The sequence below is a fragment of the Lissotriton helveticus genome, chromosome 6, assembly GCF_964261635.1.
Source record: "Lissotriton helveticus chromosome 6, aLisHel1.1, whole genome shotgun sequence".
Classification (NCBI taxonomy): Eukaryota; Metazoa; Chordata; class Amphibia; order Caudata; family Salamandridae; genus Lissotriton; species Lissotriton helveticus.
The window spans coordinates 231393164-231418599 of record NC_136067.1 but is presented as its reverse complement, the minus strand read 5'-3'; the positions used below and the strand labels follow the sequence as shown (position 1 = coordinate 231418599).

The 25436-nt window shown below is 45.1% G+C and overlaps 1 protein-coding gene across 1 annotated transcript in view; it reads left to right on the top strand.

Moving 5' to 3' along the window:
- LOC144762237 (adhesion G-protein coupled receptor F3-like) overlaps positions 1–25436 on the top strand; it is a 405409-nt gene that overhangs the window by 83101 nt on the left and 296872 nt on the right. Inside the window, exon 8 of the mRNA XM_078647381.1 lies at positions 21332–21559. Within this exon, the coding sequence (XP_078503507.1) occupies positions 21332–21559 (228 nt within the window). The remainder of the gene's footprint in view (positions 1–21331; positions 21560–25436) is intronic.

Below are 25436 nucleotides of genomic sequence, written 5' to 3'. Positions count from 1 at the left end.
GAGCCATCCTACCACCTTCTGAGCTTTGGGTATTCCACAAGTTTTACTACAAAAAATAGTACATATTTTGACTCCATCAGATGCTAGAAGACACTCATTCATAAGTCTTTATTGCGATTCTTCATCACAAAAGACAATAAATAACAAGATAGTACATTATTACATATTTCATCCATTAGGAATACTCCAAAGGTATGAAAATCTAAAATTCGCCAACAATAATAAATAAATACATATACAATATTAAAACCAATTCTAAAAAAGTATTACATATTTAACCCAGCAAAAAGACTTAGAGCATATATTAAGTATCATAGATTTAAATTCTATAAAAAGGGCGCTATAAATTGCATTATCAAAATAGAAACATGGAGCCAAACATAAATATTTTGCCCCACCGTTTTTGGAACGCAGCACCCATGCCCAGCTCAAAAACTTAGCAACTCCTTATAGGATTGCTGGGCAGATTTTAGACATATAAATATTAATGATCGGGGCAATAGGCTTGGAGAGGGACAGACTGTGCTCCTTCAGCAGGGCACCAGCTAGCTGAGTATGTTTTAACACTAGGATATCTACTTGGGGCTTCCAGCTCAGTTTATTATTAAAGGTAACACCCAAGTAGGTAAAAACCTCTGTCTGCTCCAAGGGTTCATCATCCATAAGGACGCGTGCTTTTACTGACTTTGACCCATGGAGCACCATGAACTTTGTTTTCCCTATGTTGACCACCAGCTCATGCTCGCGGCAGAACACCTCAAAAGGAGACATAGCCAATTGTAATCCCTGTCTTTTTTTAGATATTATCAGGGTGTCGTCCGCGAACATGAGCAGTGGCACTTTCATGCCGGCCAGCATTGGCGCATCCGTTGGGTAGTTCGTAAAGTACTGGACCACCCCATTGATAAATAAAGAAAACAGGGTGGGAGCCAGCACACACCCCTGTCGGACGCCTTTATTCACCTCAAACTTTTCAGTGACCTCACCTGGTTTGCCCCATCGTACCTGCGTATTAGCATGTTCATGCAATTTAACTGATATGGCAACCAACTCTTTGGGAATCCCCATTTTAATTAAAACTTCCCACAGCCTTACCCTTGGAACAAGATCAAAGGCGGATTTTAGGTCCACAAATGCTGCGAAAAGCATATCCCCGCCTAGGGTGACCTCCTTCCAATAGATTAAAACAAATCTAAAGGCTTGGTCGAGGGTACCTATATGAGACCTGAACCCTGCCTGTAAGGGTGACAAAATGTCCTCTTCAATCAACCATCCCTGTATCCTGCCAAGTATCAGTCGTACAACAACCTTTTGCACGGCATCGATTAAACTGATGGGTCTGAAATTGGCCGGAGCAGAGCGATCTTCCTTCTTATAGATTGGTATAATCTCTGCTCCGGACCAGGATGGAGGGATAGGAGCTCCCCGAGCAATAGGGTTAACTAGTAGCTTTATGTAAGGGACCCATATCTCATAGTCCTGCTTGAATAAATCAGCAGGGATACAGTAAGGCCCTGGTGCCTTGCCACTTGGGATTATATTCAGGACCGATTCGACCTCTCCATTTGTGAACTCTAAAGGACTATCAATTTGGATAGACAGAACAGCTTTTGTGCTACAATTTGGTGCCTTAAACTGTGCTTCAAAGAAGGACACCCAATGCCGGGGCTCAACATAGTTACTCAGGGTTTTTGCCTGCAGTCTATTCCCCTACTTGAGTAGTTCCCAAAATTGGACCATGTTCCTCCCATTACAGGCATTTAACAAATCCTTCTAATGGTCCTCATCCCAGTCTCTCTTAGCTTGTCTTAGTGCTGATTTGTAATTAGCTCTACACTGCTTGATGGTGCCTTGGGACCTCGATTTTATGGCTTCTACCAGTCCTTTATGAGCAAGTCTACACGTGTTATTATACCATGAGCTTGGCTTCGGTGGGCTGAACTTTTTACGTGGGTTGGATTTAATAAAAAACCCTTTCAACCCACTAAATGTTCATTATGGACTCCCAGTATAGTAGCATTTTGCACCTCCTGGGACTCCCAGACCAAAAGTTTATCCAAAGACCTTGAGACCATAGCCCTGATCTGCAGAACATCCCCTTCATTAGCAGCTCTCCACGGCCACCGAACCCTTCTAAGGTCATTCGCAATAGTTAGTGTAATAGGGCAGCCAACTTCTTCCGTCTGGGAAGAGCTGGAAAAGCTTTTATGATCAATTTTACAAACCAGGGGTTTGTGGTCGTTTTCAGGTCTGCTCTGTACTACCATATCTAGGACTAGGGACCACAGTTCCACATTGACAAGTATGTAATCAATGCGGCTGTCAAACCTACCATTATCAAAGGTCACGGCACCCTGTCTATTGGACTTCGTCCTGCCATTTACCCCCCCTCAAGCCCCATTCCAAGCACAACCCCTTCAATTGTAGGGTGGCCTCAGACCATTTCCTTAGTACTACAGGTACCAATTGATAAATTCTCCACTACCGACATATTAACCTCTCTACCTATTGTCTGGGGTACAGTAGCACTCCCTCTCAGTCAGTCTATGTCTTCAAGAGTTGACAACAGCTCGTAGCGATTGTAGGTCTGGATGGGGAGGTCTAGCCTGTTAAAGACCCCCTGAGGGGCCCGTACATCCCTATTCTTAAGTGTAGCCCAACGGTTGTAGAAAAACCCTAGTGGGAGTACTCCAATTCCCTCTGCAACAGGGGGGAACTGCCCAGCCAACTCTAGGATGTGACGAACCAAGGGAGGTGACCTGAAGCTCAGTACCACAGAGTCACCAGCCATAGATTTAAATGAGTGGCCTACCCAATTAATTCGGCGCACCATTTTAATTCGTCAAAAAGTTCCTGTCGAATCCCAGTCTTCTTACTCAGGAAGTGGAGGGCCTTATTTTTGAGTGTTGACCAGTGCTCTCGTGTACCGGGCAGAAGGGGAGGTACATATAGCTAGGATAACACTTGTTAGGCTGGGGGGAGTTATATCACAGCCAGCTTCTAATTCCACAGACATCTGAGAAAGGGGTACCTGGGCACTGGGCAAAGAGCCACCCCTTGATGATATAGGTTCTAGTGAAAGCCTACACTCTGTTGCCTGTATCTCATGTAATAAGACTGATTCAGCCCTATTTAGAAAAGCATCTAGGGTGCCCACCTCCCTGTCCCCCACCTTCCTTTTACTCATAATGAGCTTGGTGCCCCAACCCAATCAAAGGCAACACTCCAACTCGCCTTCGGGCCCAACAAAAGTCACAATGAGTCACAACTTACAGTTTGGAGAGAAAAGGCAATATGTCCCTGCGCCGTGGGAACCCGAGCGTCCTTATGAGCGCCTCCTGGCGCACTGGGGTGTCGTCATTGGCTTGGGCGATGCGAGGGATGCTGGGAGGTGTAGTTTGCCTCCTCCTCCGGCGTCTGCTCACGCTGTAAATGACCCCCGGTGACTCTCGGTGGTGGCGGCTGCTCCCAGAAAGGTCCCGCCAAGGTAGGTTTTCAGCTGACTGACTCTTGGCAGTGTCGGCAGAAATAATCAAAAACGATATAGACATAGTACCATGGCATGAGTACTTGCATTTTATGTGATGGATCGTGGATTTGTGAGCTGTTCTACTGAGCATTGGTGGTAATTTAATTGGTAACTAATGGCTTCAGTGCTACATTCAGGTCACTTGCAAAGCAATGTACTGCTCTGGTTTGTCATTCTCCTAATCCGCCTATTGTACTGTGCGCTGCTGATGCCCCTGTCTTTGTTAAACATGTCCTGCTGCTCATGTTGAATAAATAAATACATGTATAAATATATTTTTAAGTTACATGCAGCAATGCAGCGTGACACATGAATCCTGTGTTGCTCTTTAGGTCAGTGGATCACTTCATTCTTCCTTAGCAATGGGTAAAATGATGCATGGGAAGGTAAGAAGGCTCATACTTGATGCAGTGCCAAAAAGGTCATGCAAGCCAATTTCCATCATCACAATGTTTCACGTACATGTACACAACCTTTTAGTATTGCAGTGTAGCTTACAAGCTAAAGTAGTCTGTACTAAAAAAGAAAACATGGGTGCAGTCTTGGTCTGGAGATCATAGGCATGATTGAAACTATGAGATGAGAGGCACGAGAATCATCATACCTGAGAGAGCCTTAGACACTGTGGGGGTGATTAGGATGGCAAAAGGACCGCAACCGCAGGGCCGGCATTGGCAACCGCCGGGCCTGCGGTGGTGGTGCTTCCGCCATTAGATTTTTCCCACCGCCGATTGCCTGGCGGACAGTGCAGGGTGCCAAAAATAGTGGTGGTACCTAGCAGGCACCGTCCACCAGATTAGGATACATGTAAAAAGCGGCCTTTCCATGGAGGCGATGCCGCCATGGAAAGGTGTGCAGAGCTTTGGTACGGGTGCCCGTTGTGGGGGGAGGTGGGGTGCACTTGGGGGGTACCCCCCAACATGACACTGCACCAAGTGACAGGCACTGTGTGGTGCCTGCCATGTGGTGCAGTGACATGCACTACGAGCGATTTTAACATCAAGGCGGGTGCTGCTTTAAGCAGCACCCGCCACAATGCTAAACTGTGTGGCGGGCACATTCTGATTTGTGATACGGGACCGCCGCATGTATGGTGGACGATGGACTCCTGTCAGTCCGCCATCCTAATCGACCCCTTAGTCATTGAACTAGCCCATGAAGGACATCAAGGCATTGTAACCAACAAAAGAGCTCTAATAGACCAAGGATGATTCCTGCGCCTAGATGAGTACGTTGAGAGGGAACTAAACGAGTGCCATCTTTCCTACTGCCTTTCCCGCGAAGTGATGCTACAGTCACCACTAGCTTTGTACAAAGGTGTGACTTACAAGGGTAAGACTTAGAAATTGGATGATTTTCTGTTCCATAAAGACTCTATATGAAACCCTTCATTCGTTTTTAGTTAGAGCAAACTTGAACTGCTTATGATAGCTTGGCCTGCGTCTGAAGGCAATCCTCAGAGTGAGGAGTTTTGGCTTACAAAGATAAATACATAATAACACACAGTCGGAAACCTGAAGAAAATGCATGATTCAGATGTTGTAAAACAGGGCAAAAACAGGGCAAAGTAACCAGTATCTAATTTCAAAGCTCGGCCTATATGTGCATGTTTGCAAGCGTACTTGATGAGGCAACGTTAACTTGGCATGGCTAGAGATTTGGAAATGCTGAGCAGTAGACCATGCACCAGTTGGAGCACAAAAAAAGAGCTTTTGATGGTGATGAAGGGTAGCCGGATGTGTGCTAGACCTGAGTAAATTGTTTCTTTTCCTGAGAGTTTCCTGGAGCTCAAATGGAGCCAGCAGATCACAACACCAAGCTGAGGGTCTAGTTTACAAACTTTGTACGCACTGCAGTGCCGGGATGATTGTTTTAGTCCAGGAAGGACTTGAGTGACTTTGCGTGGCCTTGTAAATATACTGTGGCACATTGCGCCACAGAGGCATCAAAAAAGTGATGCTTCAGTGATGCAAAAGTGCCCCAAGGGCCTTGTAAATGAGGCCCTGAGTCAACAGATCAAGAGATGAAGCTGGGTAAGCACATCGAGATCAAGTTGTGTCAACAGATCGATACAGTGAGCTGTATTCAATAAGGCTAGCATACATTTATAATAACTAGGCAATACAATTTATGGCAGGAAGGAAAAACCTTAAAGTAAAGTGGCATCTCTATTGCCAGAGCTCCTTTGGTTCCCCACAGTATTTATGAAACTCCAGATGTTCATACCTATTCAGCGGTTGTGAAGCCTGTGATTCGCTAATCACAGGCTTTGCACCAAAAAAGGTATTTTAAAATGTACAAACGTTACTATGAGTATAGAGCAACCTTTCTGAGTCACAAATTAACTTTTGTGTCCCAATGAAAATACAACTAGTAGGGGGTGCGAAAAGGACACCCATTTTTATTTGGAATTTAATGAATACTATGTCTTAATGGTTTCTGACCTCAATTGCATTTGGAAAGAATTGGTCAGTTACTGACCATGGGTGGTAACTAATTTACTAAGGAGACCCTAAGGGGCTGCTTGCCCTTTGTAAATTATGTTGACAGGCTTGGAATGAGATGGTGCGGCCACAGGGCACAACTGCATGCTCCTCTGTGGCATTGGCTACACCTGTGCCTTCAAGCGTTACACAATGCTTATTATAATGTTCACTTGGAATAAATGTGAACGCAGGATGGTTTCTGCTGTCCATCACAGGCTTCCAACCCTGCATTCACTGGCATTAACAAGGAGTCATGGAATGTCTCCTAATATTCATTAGACAGGAGATTTTGTGAATTCACATTCTGCGCTGTAACTGATTAGTAAATTAGTCACATCGCAAGATGAAGCCTATGTGACAGTTGGACTGTAATTTCCACATGATAGTTTGCTACCTGGGCTTTGTAAATCTTGAACATGGTTTCTTCTGGACTGGTTGCACTGAACTCAGTGGTCTTGAAAAGAGTTATTGGTGTCTCAGCATATTTCACTCAAGTCCACAAGGTCTTCCCAGTGTCTCACTAGCATACCCTCCCCTCCCCACCCCCCGGTTCAAGAACTTCTCAGCTTCCAAGCAGTTGTGCATAGCAGCCCAGAGCCCCAGGAGGCATAGAAGCCCATTTAAAACAATGACCGATTCCTTAAAGCAGATAGTGAGACTAGAGTTTGTTACATTACTCCTAGTTTTCTTGTCAAATATGAGAATCTTCTGCTTTTAGTTCTGCCTTGTTCTGAATAGTACTGTCCATAAGGAACGTGTTCTAAATAAGTGCCCATCGCATTGTTATTCTATTGCAGAATATGGGTTATTAGTTCCTGGGCGTATATAAGAGAGTAGGAGGAAACATCAAAGTACAGATGAAACTGCAGGGCCGTTATTACATGGTCCCAAGAGATATCATCCACAGTCAGTGAAGGACTTGGCCTAAATAGAGGTAGTTACCTAATGTTACCAGAATTGCGGTCATTATCTTAATTCAGAAGGAGGCACCCATTCTGTCCAAGTTCCACTCCCACCTCCCCTCCATCAAACCCTTGAACAGAAATCCTACACCACTGAAGGATGGTCAGGACATGTGAAGAATGGGAAGACTTTAGCAGGGTAGTAGAGTCATCACATCTGCCTGGCTGTCTAGTGGTACAACAGTGTGGGCCCCATCACCACAGGGCTGCTGCAACCATCCTAGGAAAACCCAGTATTTGTCAATCACTGCAGCGCCAAAGTGCAGCATAGGGAGAGTCAACAGGTCTCCGTAATGCTAAGAAACACACAGACTAATAGGAACCTATATTTGCTTTACATCTACAGCTGCCTGTCCATGTGTGATCTTAAATACATAGACTACAGTAACAGGTATTTTATTGACCAAAATTGCTGACTTCCAAAATCCAATGGTGTGCCCAAGAGAGCAACCAGGTTTGTTACTGGAAGCACAGGGTCATCCAATTCAATGTAGGTTGTCCTTCAATCATTCCACTGCCCCCTACTCCCTACTGCCCAAAATCTATGGAGACCATAAGTCGCATTGCAGGATGAGGGAATGAGGGAATGAGAAAGAGGTGTAGGAATGGAGAAAAAACAGAGGTGCTAGTGATAGGGAATAAAACCTCACTATGGTCTCAAGCGTGGTGGCCCACTACTTTAGGCGACTGCCCTCGCCCTGTTGAGAAGGTCAAAAACCTAGGGATCATGATCGACTCTGATCTATCAGGAAAATCCCATGTCAATAAAATCATAGGCAAATGCATTGGCACGTTAAAAATTCTTAGAAAAATCATCGACCTCATCCCTACTGAAGCCAGGAAAACTATCGTTCATGCACTCATTACACCTCATCTGGACTACGGGAATGTTCTCCTTTTAGGTCTGAACCAAAAACATCTTCACCAGCTCCAATGCCTACAAAATGCGGCCGCCCGCTTGGTACTGGGTCTTCCCAAAAGAACATCAGCCAAGGCGGCACTGTCCAAATTGCACTGGCTCCCCGTTAGGGAGAGAATCAAATTCAAGACCCTCTGCTATGCCCACAAGATAGCCCACAACAAGGGTCCCTCCTATCTAAAAGGCCTCTTGACCATCCACCGCCCTACCAGAGACCTCAGGTCCTCAGGAATGTCCCTATTCAAACTCCCCTGTGTCCACAGAGCGAAAATTGGTGGCCGCTCCTTTCGCTACCTCGGGGTGAAACATTGGAATGCCCTACCTGTTCACTTAAGAATGGAACCTTCAGAAACTCTTTTCAGAGCCAAACTGAAAACCCATCTATTTCCTCAATAAGCCTATGATGATCTCCATCTATTCCCTTCTCGATTCCCTATGATGATCTCCATCTATCCCCTTCTCGATTCTCTGTGAGTTCATTTTCTGCAGTTAGCGCGGGGATACACAGCTGTGCAGCCATGCGCTTTAAAAATGCTTTATTATTATTATTATTATTATTATTAAGTGGTCAATGTGGCAAGCTTTTAGGAATGGTGAGTGGCTTCACTCTTTTATCTTGAAGTTAGCCAGTTAGAGGTGCAAAAGGCAAAACTAATCCTGAGGATAATGACTGCATCAGTAACTGGTAGCATGTTTTCCCCTGAGAATAGAACAAAATACCCAGGAGATGGCTGGGGAAGGATGTAGCCTTAAGGCTAGAGTAGTCGAGTTCGAAGCTGAGGAACAGTGTTCGAGTCTCAGCAACCACGCTCAACATCCTGTGATTCTGGGCAAATCACTTACTCTCCCCGTGCCCAACAAAAATGAATGTGTCTGTCTGAAACACATCTGGTGCTCATGTAAAACCCTCTGATACCTGATATCTTCGGGTCTAGTTCGCGCTATATCAAATTCTAAAAAAATATATATTTTTAAATGACTGCATGCTGGAGCAATGCCTGAATGAAGTGGTTAATCTAATTTTCATTCCCGAAGGCAAATTGGACTTTTAGGGGCTCCACTACAGCCTCCGCCTCCTGACCCTGATGGAGCTTTCCACCATATCCCTACCTCATCAGTAACCGTTTGATTCCATTGGAAATGTATCCTGTTTAGGGAGACATCAAAGAAACAAGTTCTCTACTCACATGCCTACTAAACCCTAGAATGAGGACCATTGTTGAACATAGGCCAGTCTCAAATATCCCTTCTCTCCTCTAGCCAGAGCAATCAAAGCACCCCTCTAGAGGTAGGAGCTCATTTCCACTGAGGATATGGAGCTACAATCCAATCTAGGAATATTAGAGCTGGAGAAGAAATGTCTACAGAATGCTGGCATGACCATCATCAATCAATCAATCAATCATGACATTTGTATAGCGCGCTACTCACCCAGAAGGGTCTCAAGGCACTGGGGGAGGGGATATGTTACTGCATGAACAGCCAGGTCTTGAGTTGCTTCCTGAAGGAGAGATGGTTCTGGGTCAGCCAAAGGTGGATGGGGAGGGAGTTACAAGTCTTGGCTGCCAGGTAGGAGAAGGATCTTTCTCCGGCGGTGGCTCTGCGGATGCGTGGTACGGCGGCGAGGGCGAGGCTGGTAGATCGTAGCTGGCGGGTGGGCGTGTAGAAGGTCAGGTGGTCGTTGAGGTACTTGGGACCCAGGTCGTGGAGAGCCTTGTGTGCGTGGGTGAGGAGCCTGAACGTGATCCTCTTGCTGACGGGGAGCCAGTGCAGGTCTCTCAGGTGGCCGGAGATGTGGTTGTGACAGGGGATGTCCAGGATGAGTCGTGCGGAGGCGTTCTGGATGCGTTGGAGTCTTTTCTGCAGTTTGGCTGTGGTTCCGGCATAGAGGGTGTTCCCGTAGTCCAGTCGGCTGGTGACGAGTGCCTGGGTGACCGTCTTCCTGGTCTCGGTGGGGATCCAACGGAAGATCTTCTGGAGCATACGCAGGGTGTTCAAGCACGATGAGGAGACGGCGTTGACTTGTCAGGTCATCGAGAGGGAGGAGTCCAGGATGAAGCCAGGTTGCGTGCGTGGTCCGTCGGCTTGGGAGTGTAGCCCAAGGCAGGGGGCCACCAGGAATCGTCCCAGGCGGAGGACGATGATCCCAGGATGAGGACTTCCGTCTTGTCTGATTTCAGTTTTAGGCGGCTGTTCATAGCCAGGAGCATGGAGCACAAGGCAGCTCCCTCATACTATAACTTCCACAGTTAGACACACCGGCAAAGCACGGGCAGCTTGGATCAGCAGGCTTCCTTATAACACAATGGACCATTACAGCATGTTTTGACACTGTTTACCACCGACTAGCCCTGTTTTCTTCCATGCTGTGCCTGAGACTGATTTTCAAAACCACAGGAGCAGTTACTAAGGTGCATATTAACAAGGGTGGCTATAGGCAATTATCGCCGGTTTAGCGGCCATTTACGGCCGCTAAGCGGCGATAATTCTATCCCTCTATTAGCAAGCTGTCGCTAACTGATGTTAGCGACAGCTTTTAGGCGATATCGAGCGGTTTGGGGCCCGCTTTGCATGTCAGCGATATTTATCGCTAATGACATGCAAAGTGGGCGTACCCAACCTGTTAGCGACTGAAAGCAGTCGCTAACGTCGCTATCGCCTATTAGCAAGGCAGGCGTAGCGATGGAAATATTCTCGCTATAGCCAAAAACCAACGCCTGCTCAGACCAGTTCTTAGCCATGTTATCCAATGGTAGGTGGATAACATGGCTAAGAGCATTTCGTCTCTCATGTGTGAATATCGCTGTATTCGGAGCGATATTCACGCATTTCGCCTGATTTTTATCGCTTTTGAGATAAACCTTGCTAACAGCAAGTTATCTCAGCGATAAAAAACGGTGATGCGCGGCTATAAAAATATTGCCGCTAACCCTACTTAGCGATAAATATCGCTATTTGTTGGTAATATGCCCCTAAGTTCTACAGGCTTCCGGAGACACATTCATACTCCAGCAATCTTGTAATAATCCTTGTTTTTTGAAGGGTTCACCAAGGTCACTCCCATCCTGATGGAACTCCATTGGTTCCCCTTGCCGGCACCCATCACCTTCAAAATCAGCGACGTCATTTACAAAGTCACCACAACCAACACCCCTGCTTACCTTTAAGACAAGTTGACCATCTCCGATGGCTCTCAAGACGCCCGTAGCCAGAACACAATCAGACTGCAGTATAAAAGGGATTTAAAAACAAGGCTTTTTCACTATGCACCAGGATATGGAACAACATAACCTTATGCATCAGGACCACCCCAGTGATGCTAAAATTTAGGAAAGAGTTGAAAACACACCTCTACAGGGAACTCTACATAAAAGTGCATTACCCATACACAACCCAGACAACTCTTACTCGTTGACTTTATGCTTCTATTTTATGCCTCTGCTGCCTTGTGGCCAGATTTACCCTTGAAAATGTCACTTACATACAAACACAATTTCACATGGGGCTGTAAAACACAAACTTACACACTTGAAGGCAGAAAGTAAACAGACTTTAGATGTAATGGTGCCTTATTCAGTGGTCAGTGCCATCAATACACGAACACATTTTGCAAGTTTTGTCTCCTTGGAGTGCTCTTTTACACTTGGGAACCACTTTGCTTTGAATAGCTCTCCCCAAACTGGGATCTAAATATTCACACTAATCGTCCTTGGTTTGCCCTCATCAGTTCAGTCTCAGGGACTTCCTTTGGTAGCTTTTCCTTTTCTTCCTTTCGAAACTAAAATTCCCTTCTGTGAACTCTGGGGGCAGCAGGTGACATGTCATCCTGTGTTCTGGGTACTTAACTGCAACTTCTCCCTATACCTGGCTTTACCTCATACTTGCTTTGCGACTTCTGGTCCTAACACACATTGGTAGGGTATTTTAACTAATGGTAACTTTGCCCATTAGAGGGATTTTCATCCAGTTATTTCTGCATCATTCAAACCATGCCCACCTCATTTGAAGTCTCCAAGCAGCTTGCTTTAGCATAAAGGGCAGTGGACCTGAGAGCAGGTTTCCTTTTCCCAGGCAGCTGGCCAATATTAGGGACACTAGCAGGTGCATTCAATCACTGACATTCTAATGTTCCTTCTATACCTTACCTTGAGGTTGCTAGGCATGAAAACATTAGGAGGGAGGGAATTTAGAGAGAGCAAATCTCATGGAAAGGAATCAGACAACAATCTCACTGGATTTTATGAGCAACTTAAAATAAGAAGCAACATCTGCTACCGCCTCATATGTCTTTCCTTCCCAGTCGGAGCAATGGGACTGCACTATAGTAGGGTGTCCTGCACTATAGTAGGGTGTGCGTCAAGGGGTCCATATCATTTGCAGATCTGTGCTGTAGGGCTGGCGTGCTGTAGAGGATACTGTGTAAACAAGAACAAGTCCCAACAGGTATTATTTAAAAGACTGTTTCAATAGGAGTATGCCACAGGCATTACTAAGAACAGAACACAAGGAGTCAGAGGATTGAAAAAGGGTGGTATTATTCACCAAGGGCAAGGGGTAATGCATTTACAGTTAAGACAGCACTGTAAAGATTAGATCTTGTGACAACCCAGTGGCACTTGGTGCAAGGTGCTATATACAGTTTGAAGTGAAATGAGAAGTGCAAGTGCTTTTAAAAACAGCATAAGTGGCGCATACATGAAATTATGTACATCATTTAAAGCTTCAATTACAGAACAAGTTACAATCACTTGGAAAATAGTTTTTTTCTGGTAAAAGCTTTAAGTGTGAAATGCGTCGTATGATTCAAGCTGTGTGGTCGACGGCGTTTCGATCCCCTTGGTTTAGGATCGTCATCAGGACGGGGTTGTCGATGGGTACAGTGCTGTGGACAAAGGAGGGGAGTAGTGAGCAAGGGCAATTGGCGGGCGGGGAGAGGTAGGTGAGGGGTGGGGGATTTGTATTGGACTGGATCGTATTAGATCTATCGTGAAAAAGGGACCGTGACTGTAGTGGTGGCCAGAAAGGGAAGGAGAGTGCTATTTGGGGTGACTAGTGTGGAAAAATTGGCCCGGCGAGGAGGAGACCTTTCAGTGGAATGGTGATCCACATATAAGGGAATAAACTTACAAAGTGCCAGTTGGGATGGCGAGGCTGGCGGCACACGGCTGTTAATAGCGTCAATTGCTGTAGAAAAAATATTGACGTGAGTATTAAAACGCAGGGGTGTAACAGGATAGTGCGGGACGGTCTGTGGATGTGATTACCTGGTCGCGTTCCGTCCTAGGGCTGCTCACAAAGTTGGGCAGCGTCTGGAAAAAGAGAGCGCGCATGCGGTCAGTTAGGCTGTTAGACGCTCCGTGATAGAGCAGGTGCTGACTCCTGCGTGCGATCTGGTGGTGCAGTCTCTCGGACACGCTCTTACCTGAAAACATGAAAGGCACAGAAGGCAAGCGCTCATCTGGCGTGGCTGGTCGGCAGTAAATGCGGGAGCAGACCGCGCATTCCCTGTGTCCTGGATTATGTCCAGGCTGCCGCGCGAGGGGGGGGCGGAGTGTGGGCGTGAGCCAGGGGCGGGGTTATGGAAGAACGGGGATGTGTCGCGAGGCCATTGGCAGGAGTGAGGGAAGGGGGCGGGAATGGGAAGGGCCGGGGAGGAGTGGTAGGGCGTGGGTTAAGGTTCCTATGGAAACCCAAGTAAACAGGAAGTAAAGCAGTATCAGAAAGCCGTCAAAGGCCGGCAGTCGCGTTAAAGGGGAAAATGTCAGCAATTTAATGCAAACAGTAGGTGAAAAAGCTCAAGTGGCGCTCTCGGCGTCTAAAGCATGAAAATCACATTACAATAAAGCATGTTGTGGGCCAACAGGTGCATGTGAATCATAACAATAATAATCGCATTGCAAACAAGAATAGAGCATGTTTTAACCAGAACAACAGGGTTTATTTGGTGTAAAACCGGACGGTTAATTTACAGGATGTATTAAAGGCTTGGAGAGTACGTAGAGCCAGGTCAAGGGCTTAGTCTGGACGAAGGTTCATAATGCAGAGGTCATATAATTACAATACTGGAATTGCAATACAGGGAAGTAAGTGTACTGTTTATATACCTCCGGTGACGCTCTGGACATGGATGTAGAGTCAATACGTGAATATGATCATAACAGAAAATACCGCATTGTTGAAGAATTGGATTAAAACGAATAATCTTTGAGCATATTTTAAATTTTAACAGCAACGAAGGAAGGGGTTTTGGTGTGAAACCAGGCGGTTAATTTACAGGGATGTGTTAAAGGCTTGGGAGGTACAATAAGCCAGTTGGAGTCCTGGTCGGGGCGAAGGATCATTTAAAATTGTATTACGTGAATCGCAATGCAGGGGAGGACAGAGGGACCTAGGTGGTGATGGTACTGGTCCATTCATCAAGGGTGTTGAGCCCGCGGTTGACCGAGTCAACCCTGGCGATCCATTTGCATTCAGCTCTGTTGAGCAGAGCAGTCATGTTGCCTCCTCTGAGGGGTAGGGTAGGTTTCTCAATGACCTGCCATCTTAGGTCCGTGTCAGTATGAGAGTGCTCAATGAAGTGTGAGACCAGGGGTGCTGTGAGTACCTTGCAATTGATTCTGCTTTTATGTTGTATGATCCGCTGTTTCACCATTTGCGTTGTCTGGCCGATGTAGATCAAGTCACACGGGCATCGGATGGCATAGATCACGTTTTGCGTTTTGCAATTGGTTTGATGAGTGAGCTGGTGTGTTTGTCCCATGAATTTGAATTCTTTGGTGTTCATTGTCAATTCGCATACACTACAGGACTGGCATTTGAAATGTCCAATGACAGGGGGCATGCCCCACGCTGCTGTGATGGTGTTTGTGTTTCTCTCGGTGCTGGTGGTCGGCCAAGTGATGGCACGAACGAGGTGGTTAGCGATGTTACTTCCTCTCTGATAGGAGAACAGGGGAGGTGCGCTGAATTGTTCTTCCGATCGTAGCACAGTCCAGTTCTTTTTAATAATTTTGGCAACTCTGTTGCTGTCCGGACTGAAGACTGAGACAAAGGGAATCCTTTTCAAAGTTTGTTTGTTTTGGTTTGGCACTAGTAGGTCCTCCCGGTGGTTATACCATGCCCGTTTTTTGGCTTGTTTCACTAGACGTCGTGGGTAACCTCTGTTGATCAGTTTGGAGACTAGGATATCCGCCTCCCTGAAGTAATCCTTGCGCCACTTGCAATTCCTCCGGATGCGGAGGAATTGGCCAAAGGGGAGACCATCGCGGAGGCCTCTGGGGTGGTTGCTAGAGTAGTGCAGCAACGTGTTCCGTTCAGTTGGCTTGCGATAGAGTATAGTTCCAATTTTGCCTTCCTCCGCATGTATTGTGACATCCAAGAAGGGTAGGTCATTGGGTTTGGTTTCATATGTGAATTTGAGGTGTTCCTGGGAAGAGTTTAACCAGTCAACGCACGGCTGTAAGGAGTCAGCCGTGCCATTCCAGATTAATAGAATGTCATCGATGTACCGACGCCACAGATGGATTTGGGGTCGGTACGGGTTGATGTGGTTGAGGAACAATGACTTTTCAAGGGCATGTACATATAGAATGGCAAAATTCGGAGCAAAGCAAGCCCCCATTGCTACTCCCTTGATTTGCAAGTAGTATGTGTTTTTGTACAAGAAATAATTGTTTTGTAGGGCCACTCTTAAGAGATCCATAACGAAATCAGTTGGAATTTTGGATGGTTGTGGTCTGGTGATCAGAAGGTTTTTGATTACGTTGAGTCCTTCGCAGTGGGGAATGTTAGTGTAGAGGGACTCAATATCCAAGCTTGCCATTATTTGATTGTCCATATCGAAAGGTTGATCCTCAATGGTGGTGATCAGGTCCATAGTGTCACGGATGTAGGTGTCCGTTGTGGGCACAAACTCTTTTATCACAGAGTCCACAAACTTGCCAAGGGGTTCCAGGATGGAGCCGCACCCCGATACTATCGGGCGTCCAGGAGGATTTCTGGCGTCTTTATGTATTTTGGGAAGTACATAAAGGATCGGGGTCCTGGGGTGTGGGTTGTTCAAAAACTCAAATTCTTTTTTGTTGATCACGTTGTTGTCTCTAGCTGCAGATGTAATAGAGAGAATCTTTTGTCTTATGTCTGCAAGGGGATCTTTGGATAGAGCACGGTAATGGTCGTGGTTGGTTAATTGTCGCTCTACCTCCCTGTCGTATTCAGTGTTATTGAGGACAACAATACCACCTCCCTTGTCCGCGGGTTTGATGACTATTCCAAGGTTGTTTTGTAAGGTGGCAAGTGCTTCTTTCTCTTCCCAAGGCAGGTTGTAGGGGACGTAACGTGGAATGGTCTTGAGTGCCATAACTTCTTTTAAAACAAGTTTTTCAAAAGTCAGAATTTCTGGTGGCATTTGATGCGAGGGAGGGTTGAAGGTAGAGGGTGGCCGAAATGGAGAAATCTCTAACCCACTGTTATCTGGTTTGTCGGCAAAAAAGTGTTTTAGTCGAATTCTCCTGAAAAATTTCAGAAGGTTGGACTGGAGATCCAGGAAGTTGGTTCTGACCGTTGGCACGAACGAAAGACCACGCGACAGAAGTTTCGTTTCTGTGGGTGTAAGGTTGTGGTCCGACAGGTTGAAGATAGGGATGGACGTTACAGCATTTGTAGTTTCTTTATCCATCATTGGGGTTGGCCCCATTGGTAGTACCGGTTGCGAGTTTGTCTGTTGCCTGGTACTGGTGGTTGGTATTGTTTCGCCCTTGTCTGACGATTCTGTGGTTGTGGGTGTTGACCGCGGCCTCGGCCTCGTCCTAAAAAACCGGGTGGAAGTAGTGGCTGTGGACCAGAGGTTGTGGCGTCGGTATCGTCTCCTGAGCTGTTTGATGAGACAGAGAAGGTGACGCGTTGGTTGTTTCTGTATCGGCCCCAATTTTGGGATCTTGGCTGGTTCTGATGTGTGGTATAGAATTCTTCATTCAAATAAGGATACGTGTTCTCATTCTTATAGTTCTTAATATCTTTCTCGATTTTATTGATCTTCTTATTGACCTCAAAGGTGTTGAAGGTGGCAATGGAGCTATATATTTTCTCTAGGAGGTTTTTAGCGTCAGTGATGGTTGTGTCTTCTAGGATACGTTTCTCTAGTTCTTCAATTTCTTGGAGCTCTTGGCGGCTATGTTCTATCGCTGTGTCAATCCCCAGGACCATCCAGTGGCGAGAGCACGTAGTCGCTAGATGGCTAAAGCTGACTCGGAACTTTGGGTCTTGTGTGAAAATGGCCGGGGTGTTCCGGATTTGAAGGCCAAGAGGGATGACACCAGACCGTAGGTAATCCGTGAGCATGCGGGCATGTAGGTCCGTTCTGATCTGCTTTTTCTTTAGTTTCTCGAGTTGATCCAAAAGAAATCGGGACGAGTTGGGGGCAGTGGAGGCGGATGTAGATTGTTGGGGGCCTGACAATAATGAAGGCCCAGTGAGTCTGGATTGAATATATTCCTCTGAATAAGTGAGGGACTCCTTGGACATCTTGTGCAGGCCGGAGGGTCCTGGACAGATGTGTACCTTAGTAAATAAGGTATATTAGATCAAGTACACGGAGGTACTCCTCTCGCAGCGAACAGGCTGCACCTAATAGTTATAGGAAGCACAGGAGGTAACCCATAAACCACGTTGGGGAGGGTGCGTTATGTAAACAAGAACAAGTCCCAACAGGTATTATTTAAAAGACTGTTTCAATAGGAGTATGCCACAGGCATTACTAAGAACAGAACACAAGGAGTCAGAGGATTGAAAAAGGGTGGTATTATTCACCAAGGGCAAGGGGTAATGCATTTACAGTTAAGACAGCACTGTAAAGATTAGATCATTGCGATTCACGTAATACAATTTTAAATGATCCTTCGCCCCGACCAGGACTCCAACTGGCTTATTGTACCTCCCAAGCCTTTAACACATCCCTGTAAATTAACCGCCTGGTTTCACACCAAAACCCCTTCCTTCGTTGCTGTTAAAATTTAAAATATGCTCAAAGATTATTCGTTTTAATCCAATTCTTCAACAATGCGGTATTTTCTGTTATGATCATATTCACGTATTGACTCTACATCCATGTCCAGAGCGTCACCGGAGGTATATAAACAGTACACTTACTTCCCTGTATTGCAATTCCAGTATTGTAATTATATGACCTCTGCATTATGAACCTTCGTCCAGACTAAGCCCTTGACCTGGCTCTACGTACTCTCCAAGCCTTTAATACATCCTGTAAATTAACCGTCCGGTTTTACACCAAATAAACCCTGTTGTTCTGGTTAAAACATGCTCTATTCTTGTTTGCAATGCGATTATTATTGTTATGATTCACATGCACCTGTTGGCCCACAACATGCTTTATTGTAATGTGATTTTCATGCTTTAGACGCCGAGAGCGCCACTTGAGCTTTTTCACCTACTGTTTGCATTAAATTGCTGACATTTTCCCCTTTAACGCGACTGCCGGCCTTTGACGGCTTTCTGATACTGCTTTACTTCCTGTTTACTTGGGTTTCCATAGGAACCTTAACCCACGCCCTACCACTCCTCCCCGGCCCTTCCCATTCCCGCCCCCTTCCCTCACTCCTGCCAATGGCCTCGCGACACATCCCCGTTCTTCCATAACCCCGCCCCTGGCTCACGCCCACACTCCGCCCCCCCCTCGCGCGGCAGCCTGGACATAATCCAGGACACAGGGAATGCGCGGTCTGCTCCCGCATTTACTGCCGACCAGCCACGCCAGATGAGCGCTTGCCTTCTGTGCCTTTCATGTTTTCAGGTAAGAGCGTGTCCGAGAGACTGCACCACCAGATCGCACGCAGGAGTCAGCACCTGCTCTATCACGGAGCGTCTAACAGCCTAACTGACCGCATGCGCGCTCTCTTTTTCCAGACGCTGCCCAACTTTGTGAGCAGCCCTAGGACGGAACGCGACCAGGTAATCACATCCACAGACCGTCCCGCACTATCCTGTTACACCCCTGCGTTTTAATACTCACGTCAATATTTTTTCTACAGCAATTGACGCTATTAACAGCCGTGTGCCGCCAGCCTCGCCATCCCAACTGGCACTTTGTAAGTTTATTCCCTTATATGTGGATCACCATTCCACTGAAAGGTCTCCTCCTCGCCGGGCCAATTTTTCCACACTAGTCACCCCAAATAGCACTCTCCTTCCCTTTCTGGCCACCACTACAGTCACGGTCCCTTTTTCACGATAGATCTAATACGATCCAGTCCAATACAAATCCCCCACCCCTCACCTACCTCTCCCCGCCCGCCAATTGCCCTTGCTCACTACTCCCCTCCTTTGTCCACAGCACTGTACCCATCGACAACCCCGTCCTGATGACGATCCTAAACCAAGGGGATCGAAACGCCGTCGACCACACAGCTTGAATCATACGACGCATATCACACTTAAAGCTTTTACCAGAAAAAAACTATTTTCCAAGTGATTGTAACTTGTTCTGTAATTGAAGCTTTAAATGATGTACATAATTTCATGTATGCGCCACTTATGCTGTTTTTAAAAGCACTTGCACTTCTCATTTCACTTCAAACTGTATATAGCACCTTGCACCAAGTGCCACTGGGTTGTCACAAGATCTAATCTTTACAGTGCTGTCTTAACTGTAAATGCATTACCCCTTGCCCTTGGTGAATAATACCACCCTTTTTCAATCCTCTGACTCCTTGTGTTCTGTTCTTAGTAATGCCTGTGGCATACTCCTATTGAAACAGTCTTTTAAATAATACCTGTTGGGACTTGTTCTTGTTTACATAACGCACCCTCCCCATCGTGGTTTATGGGTTACCTCCTGTGCTTCCTATAACGTAGAGGATACTGTGGCAAGAAAACACATGGGTTTCGGAACCTCTTCATGCACGTGGATGTTCCACCACTGAACAGCGCCCGCAGAGGTGGCAAATGTGGCTACGCTTGGAATCTGGAGATGCCACTTCTCCTGGGCGAATCAAAATACCTGTTCCCAGGGCCTGCTGTGAGAGCACAGAGTACAACATTTGGACACAGACTTCCAGCTTTTCCTGGATAGTGGTGTCAAGTGCCCTCTTATAAAGAAAGAGCCGTGGCATACCGATGTCCTTCACAATTACGGGCATGTTAGTTCTTCTCCAATAAGTCCTCTGAATACATGTTTGTTTTGCCACACCAAAGAATGCATCTCTCCTTACGTGGACTCAAGCTCCAAATATTTCTTGTGAAATATCCATATGCCGATGAAAAAATAAAATACACAATACATCATGTGTGGCAGTTTGTGCTGCTCGTCATGTGTTTGACACGCACAACAAACAATAGCTGAGGAGTTCTCACTTGTAGCCCTTCTCTCTGTATGAATGGTTTAAGAGCCAGTTGTACTTAAAATGGTTTTACAAAAAGCGTCTGCACCCAGGCCGTAAATTACGACTCACTTCCTTTGATCACAATCGCAAGGATAGGTGCCTCGAAGGGAAGCAGACCAGCATGTCAGTGCTGACATTTTTTTTTTCTATGTTTCAACGAGAATAAGGAATGGTCCGCTGGACCTCTAGCCACTCCCCCTGTAACCTTTAACCCAAAAAAGGAAACGGAATCCAAGGTGATCCCTTTTCTTTGTGAATAGGTGATCACCCCTATTTGGGAGTCCCTAACATGTTAAGGGTTTGACATCTGAATTACAATCACAATCCATTGGTGCATATGTTTCCAAATCAAAATGTGGAAGGGGAGCTCAAACATGACCCTTCCAAATAGCATTTCACTAACCATTTTATATCCAATTTTAGGGTTTGAGAAAAGTTTACAGGTTTCTAAAAAGGGATTTGTACTCAAGAAATACCTATGTTGAAATTCCAAACACTCAGAGGGCAATTCATAGAACTAATCTGAGATAAAAGCCTAAAGTTTCTACTTGTGTTATTCACAGAAGGCATTTAGTAGTAGTAAAGTTAGGACTCCTACCTTTACAACTACTAAACTAAATGCCTTTTGTGAATACCAAAAGTCATAAATTTAGGATTTTTCCTCAGATTAGTTCAGTGAATTGGCCCCTCAGATTGTGGGAACCAGAATGTTTGTGACCACAAAATAGTTCCGCCCAACAGCTAAAGATGTGTCTAGATAAATGTGAAGAGAGGAAAGAAACTGGTGCGTGAGGAAAGAGTTCACCCTAATGGAGTATGTATTATCCAGTTTAAAATGCTACTTTACACATGTATTTATTCTACTCTGATGTGTACTATAGAATAGTTTTAATGTTGTGCTTACAAAAATAGTTTTCAACGTATCACGTTTAATCTGTTTAGGTCAGTATATAACAGCTTGATCGACCACCCAATGCAATACCATGTGCATAGTTTTCAATGGTGCCAGTTTAATTCTCAGATATTGAACTTTTTTCCAGGGGTATCGGGGATTGTTTCAGCACCACCAACAACAGTAAAATACCATGAACAGTTTATGCTGCAATGTCAAATGAATGCATCTGGAGCGACCGTCACCTGGTTTCTGAAAAGCAACACAACCACAAACATGATCTCCAGCAGAGGAAATGCACAGATCACATTAACAAGTACCTCAACCACCACTGTGTCTACCCTCACCATCCTCCAAGCAGATCAGCTCTGGGAAGGTAAGATTTTGACAAAGTTGTTGGACGCACCTCCACTCGTCTGAAGTAGAAGGGTGTTATGTAATTAAACATTCACTCGAATGTACTAACATCTATTTCTGTGTAATATGTACATTTTATCAATTTAAGAGGTTCCACATGCACCGGTGAGGTTGTATCCAAACAGTACTTCATGTGGCTTTTCCCCTTTATCTTTTGAGTTCCAGGAGTGCACCATTTGCTGCTTAATAAAGATGAAAAACACAGCAAAATGTTGCTTACATATATTCAGTTGATAGTATGAATAAAGACTCATCTTCACACCATTCAAAATATTTAGAGGGATTTCACTAATGTTCTATATTTAATATATAACAAAACAATGTTGACTGGTCCAGGTGGGACTCCATGTTCCTAATTAAACTGATGCAAAGTAACTAGGCTGGTTAGCTGAATGGAGTCCAAGCAATCAATTTAGCTATGCATGATGTAAACTCACATACAAGGTGTGTGTATCAACCCTGACATCTTGTGTGACTTTGTTTGGGCTTCCCATCCAGCACTGGCTCTGAACCCTCTCAGCAGTCCACTTAGTCCAGCAGGGTGAACAGTGTGGGACCATCTGGCCTTACAGTACAGCGTGTGCCTAAAACCCCCACACCTCTTCGGCACAACAGACAGAGTTTTTCAATAATGAGCCACATGCCAGGCCTTAAAGTATAAAGGACTGGTTTACGTATAAAACAAGTGGATGATTAACAAAGGTTCTGCCTAACAAAGACGTAGCATGATTCCTTGAAACATATGAGACCCTTCCCGGTTTCACACAACTCCCCTAATGCTCATGAATATGTTCATTCCTGCAAACACATTAATGGAGGCTTGAAAGCACAAACCAGCTTCCACAATGTGTGCCCTTTCACATTAAGGATTAGCTGTGTATATCACTGGCTAGCCATTGCTGGATGTAAGAAAGAAGGGTCTTCCCTATGTTGATACTTCATAGATGTAAATGTGGCATGGATCTTCTGGTGCTATTACAAAAAGGAGTCCAGATAGTGTATCAAGATGAATGAGCTTCTGGGCAAATGGAGATTAGTGTTTCTTGAATGTAGCAGCACACGGGGTGAGGTGGAGTCAAGTGGTTTCTACCCTTGCATCGCTACTCTTCAATCTGTGTATTGAGGATCTTGATGATGGACCAACATATATTGCTAACCATCCACCTAGGTTGAGCAGGAAGAGCTTAACTGAACTATATTGTGCAAATTATTTTGTTCAGCTTGGATTCATGTAAAACAGGATGTAGGTTTCTCCTCCTAGTTATGATTGAATGAAGTCATGATTGAAAGGTCTGAGTTGATAGTATCAAGCTTTAGAAAGTAGGCAGTAGGAGTATGGTTAGATGGAAAGCCGCATTGGTCTATGTATTGGGTCAACTTACAGAGACCCTATATGGTGGCCTCAGAAAGGAACAATCTTAATACCCTGGTGGCCTGAATCGTTCAGTTTTAGAAATTCGATTCACAAGCAACGCTTGAGGTTTGAGTTGAGTCTTTGCACAGCCAATATCTACGTTCATGGCCCAGTGTTGCTCTAGTTTAATATCCACAAGCAGGAGAAGACAGTTGTTGTCCCATATACGTGCTGGCACTAAGCTGAGCTCTAACAGTTAAAGCTGAGAAGTGGGTGCTGAAAGAGGCCCACTAGTCATGCCCAAGAGGAGGGTTTAAATCTTTACTCGGGAATCAATGGTCCCCTTCAGTGCGCTTAAAGAACATGGTCCCATATTGTGGAATCTCATGTATTATTTTGGAGCTAGCTTTCCATGGCAAAACCAATTTCATTTTGTAAGTGGGTCTCGAATCTGAAAACAGGAGAATGTTTTTGCAATGTCTGCTTGGGGAACTCTTTCTTTCATCAATCACTGATGAGTGACATAGATCACCAGTGGTCTTGTGTTTCTCACCTTTTGGTATTGGTATTGGAGCTATTCTGCATGTATTTCACACTTGACCTCAATTGAAACCATTAAGAAATCTGTGCATAAACTGTATGTAAGATCGGGTTAATGATGTTAATTCATTAACATGTGTTGTTAATTCCTCTAATAAGAGACTGCATTTAAGTATGCCATAGTATTGTTAGGACTGTGATCACAATTTTTCATTAAATTTACTTCTATACATTTTTTAGATTAATGTTTTATGTTTTAATAATAATTGTTGTGGTTTGTTCGACAAAGTAATACCACTTCAATAAAAATTGCATTCAAACATGCAATGCAAGCTGAAACATGGTATTTGAGATATTTCATAACCTGCTTTTAAGTTAACTTCCTTTGAAATACTGAAGGTTGCACATTTGAGCTGCTTTTTAGAGAAAATATTTAAGAGCCTGTTCCCTAACTGATGCTGCAATTATATTGTGCTCAAGTAGAAGGGTTTATTAACACTGTACATTTTGGGCATCATTCCTTAACCCACTAGCAATAGGGTTGGAGATGCTTGGAGCATATTCCAAAAATAATGATATCATTTATCTTTTGGACGGCTCCAATACCACTCCAATTTAGCCTCCTGGCACCACGAGAAACAGTATAGACCAATATGGCATCCCACTCCAGCCATTAGATACCTTCACTTTGAGTGGCTGCATTTTGCTTGTTTGTAAACATGTAAACAGCCTACTAAAATAATAGTATCTTCCTCTCCCACCCACAGGTTAGAAATCTTAGGGCATTTGAATTTACCAATGACTGCTAGTATTTATGGTTTGTAAGGTGTCATCACTTACTTCAATAACACAAATGTATTGAAAACTGCAGTATTGAATCGGCATCACAGACTAGCTTTACAATATGTATTTTTCCTACAGACAACACGTAGAAATCATTAACACCCTAAAAATGAGTGTGCAAGATTATTTGTTCAGCCACACTCCTTAACTTTGTGAAGGGCATTTGAAGCAGTTACATCTAACAAGAGAGGAACATCTAGTAAGGAATTGAGGTACTGCAGCTTTGCGAAGCCTTCAAGCAGTTAGATGAGACCAGAGAGGGACACATTGTAACCACCTGATACAGTGGTGGCATGTAATGTGGCTGAGCAGTGGGGGGGGGCACATTCACTTCTACCCATTCACTTACAAACCAACACACGTACTCACTTCACTTAGCCGTATGCACATTCACTGAGGTCCATCCTTTGACAGGCATGCACACATACACCCATGATTCACAAACACATACACACACGCCTATTCACAGCATGCACACATAGATACACAAAGATTCATATATTCCCAATTGGGGAATATTGTTTTTTTTGGTTGAGATGGTGTGAATCCTTCTCAAGCAGCAACCACGATCCTCATCAAGGTGAACCAGCTTAAGATCAGCTTAAGATCTACCATAGAGCTATTTGTCAAACCCGGGCCACATATTATGCAGCTGAGTTTTCCAATGGCCCTAACCCCTCTAAGTTAATCTTTAAAGTACTTAAGGACTTGATGGGGAAACGGGCCACCTCGCAAGTAATATGCACGGACTCGCACTGCGAAAACCTGGCAGACTTTTTCGTAGAGAAGGTGCAGAAAATCTACCGTGCTTTTATTCCATCTGATCCTGGGGATACTCTGAATGATGTGAAGATCTCGGTGTCCGAAACTCTGTCCACCTTGCCGGCCATGTCTAACGGGGTATTTAACACGCTGAGCCTCAAAATTAAATCGGGCTCCCCCTTAGACCCTCTGAAGCCGGAGCTCTTCGCCCGCCTCCCGCCTCTCTGTCGGGAGCCCATTTTGGACTTGATCAATCTCTCCCTCAGTGAGGGCATGGTGCCGTCTTCCTGGAAGCAAGCTGTGGTCAGCCCTATTTTGAAGAAAACCAACTCTGACC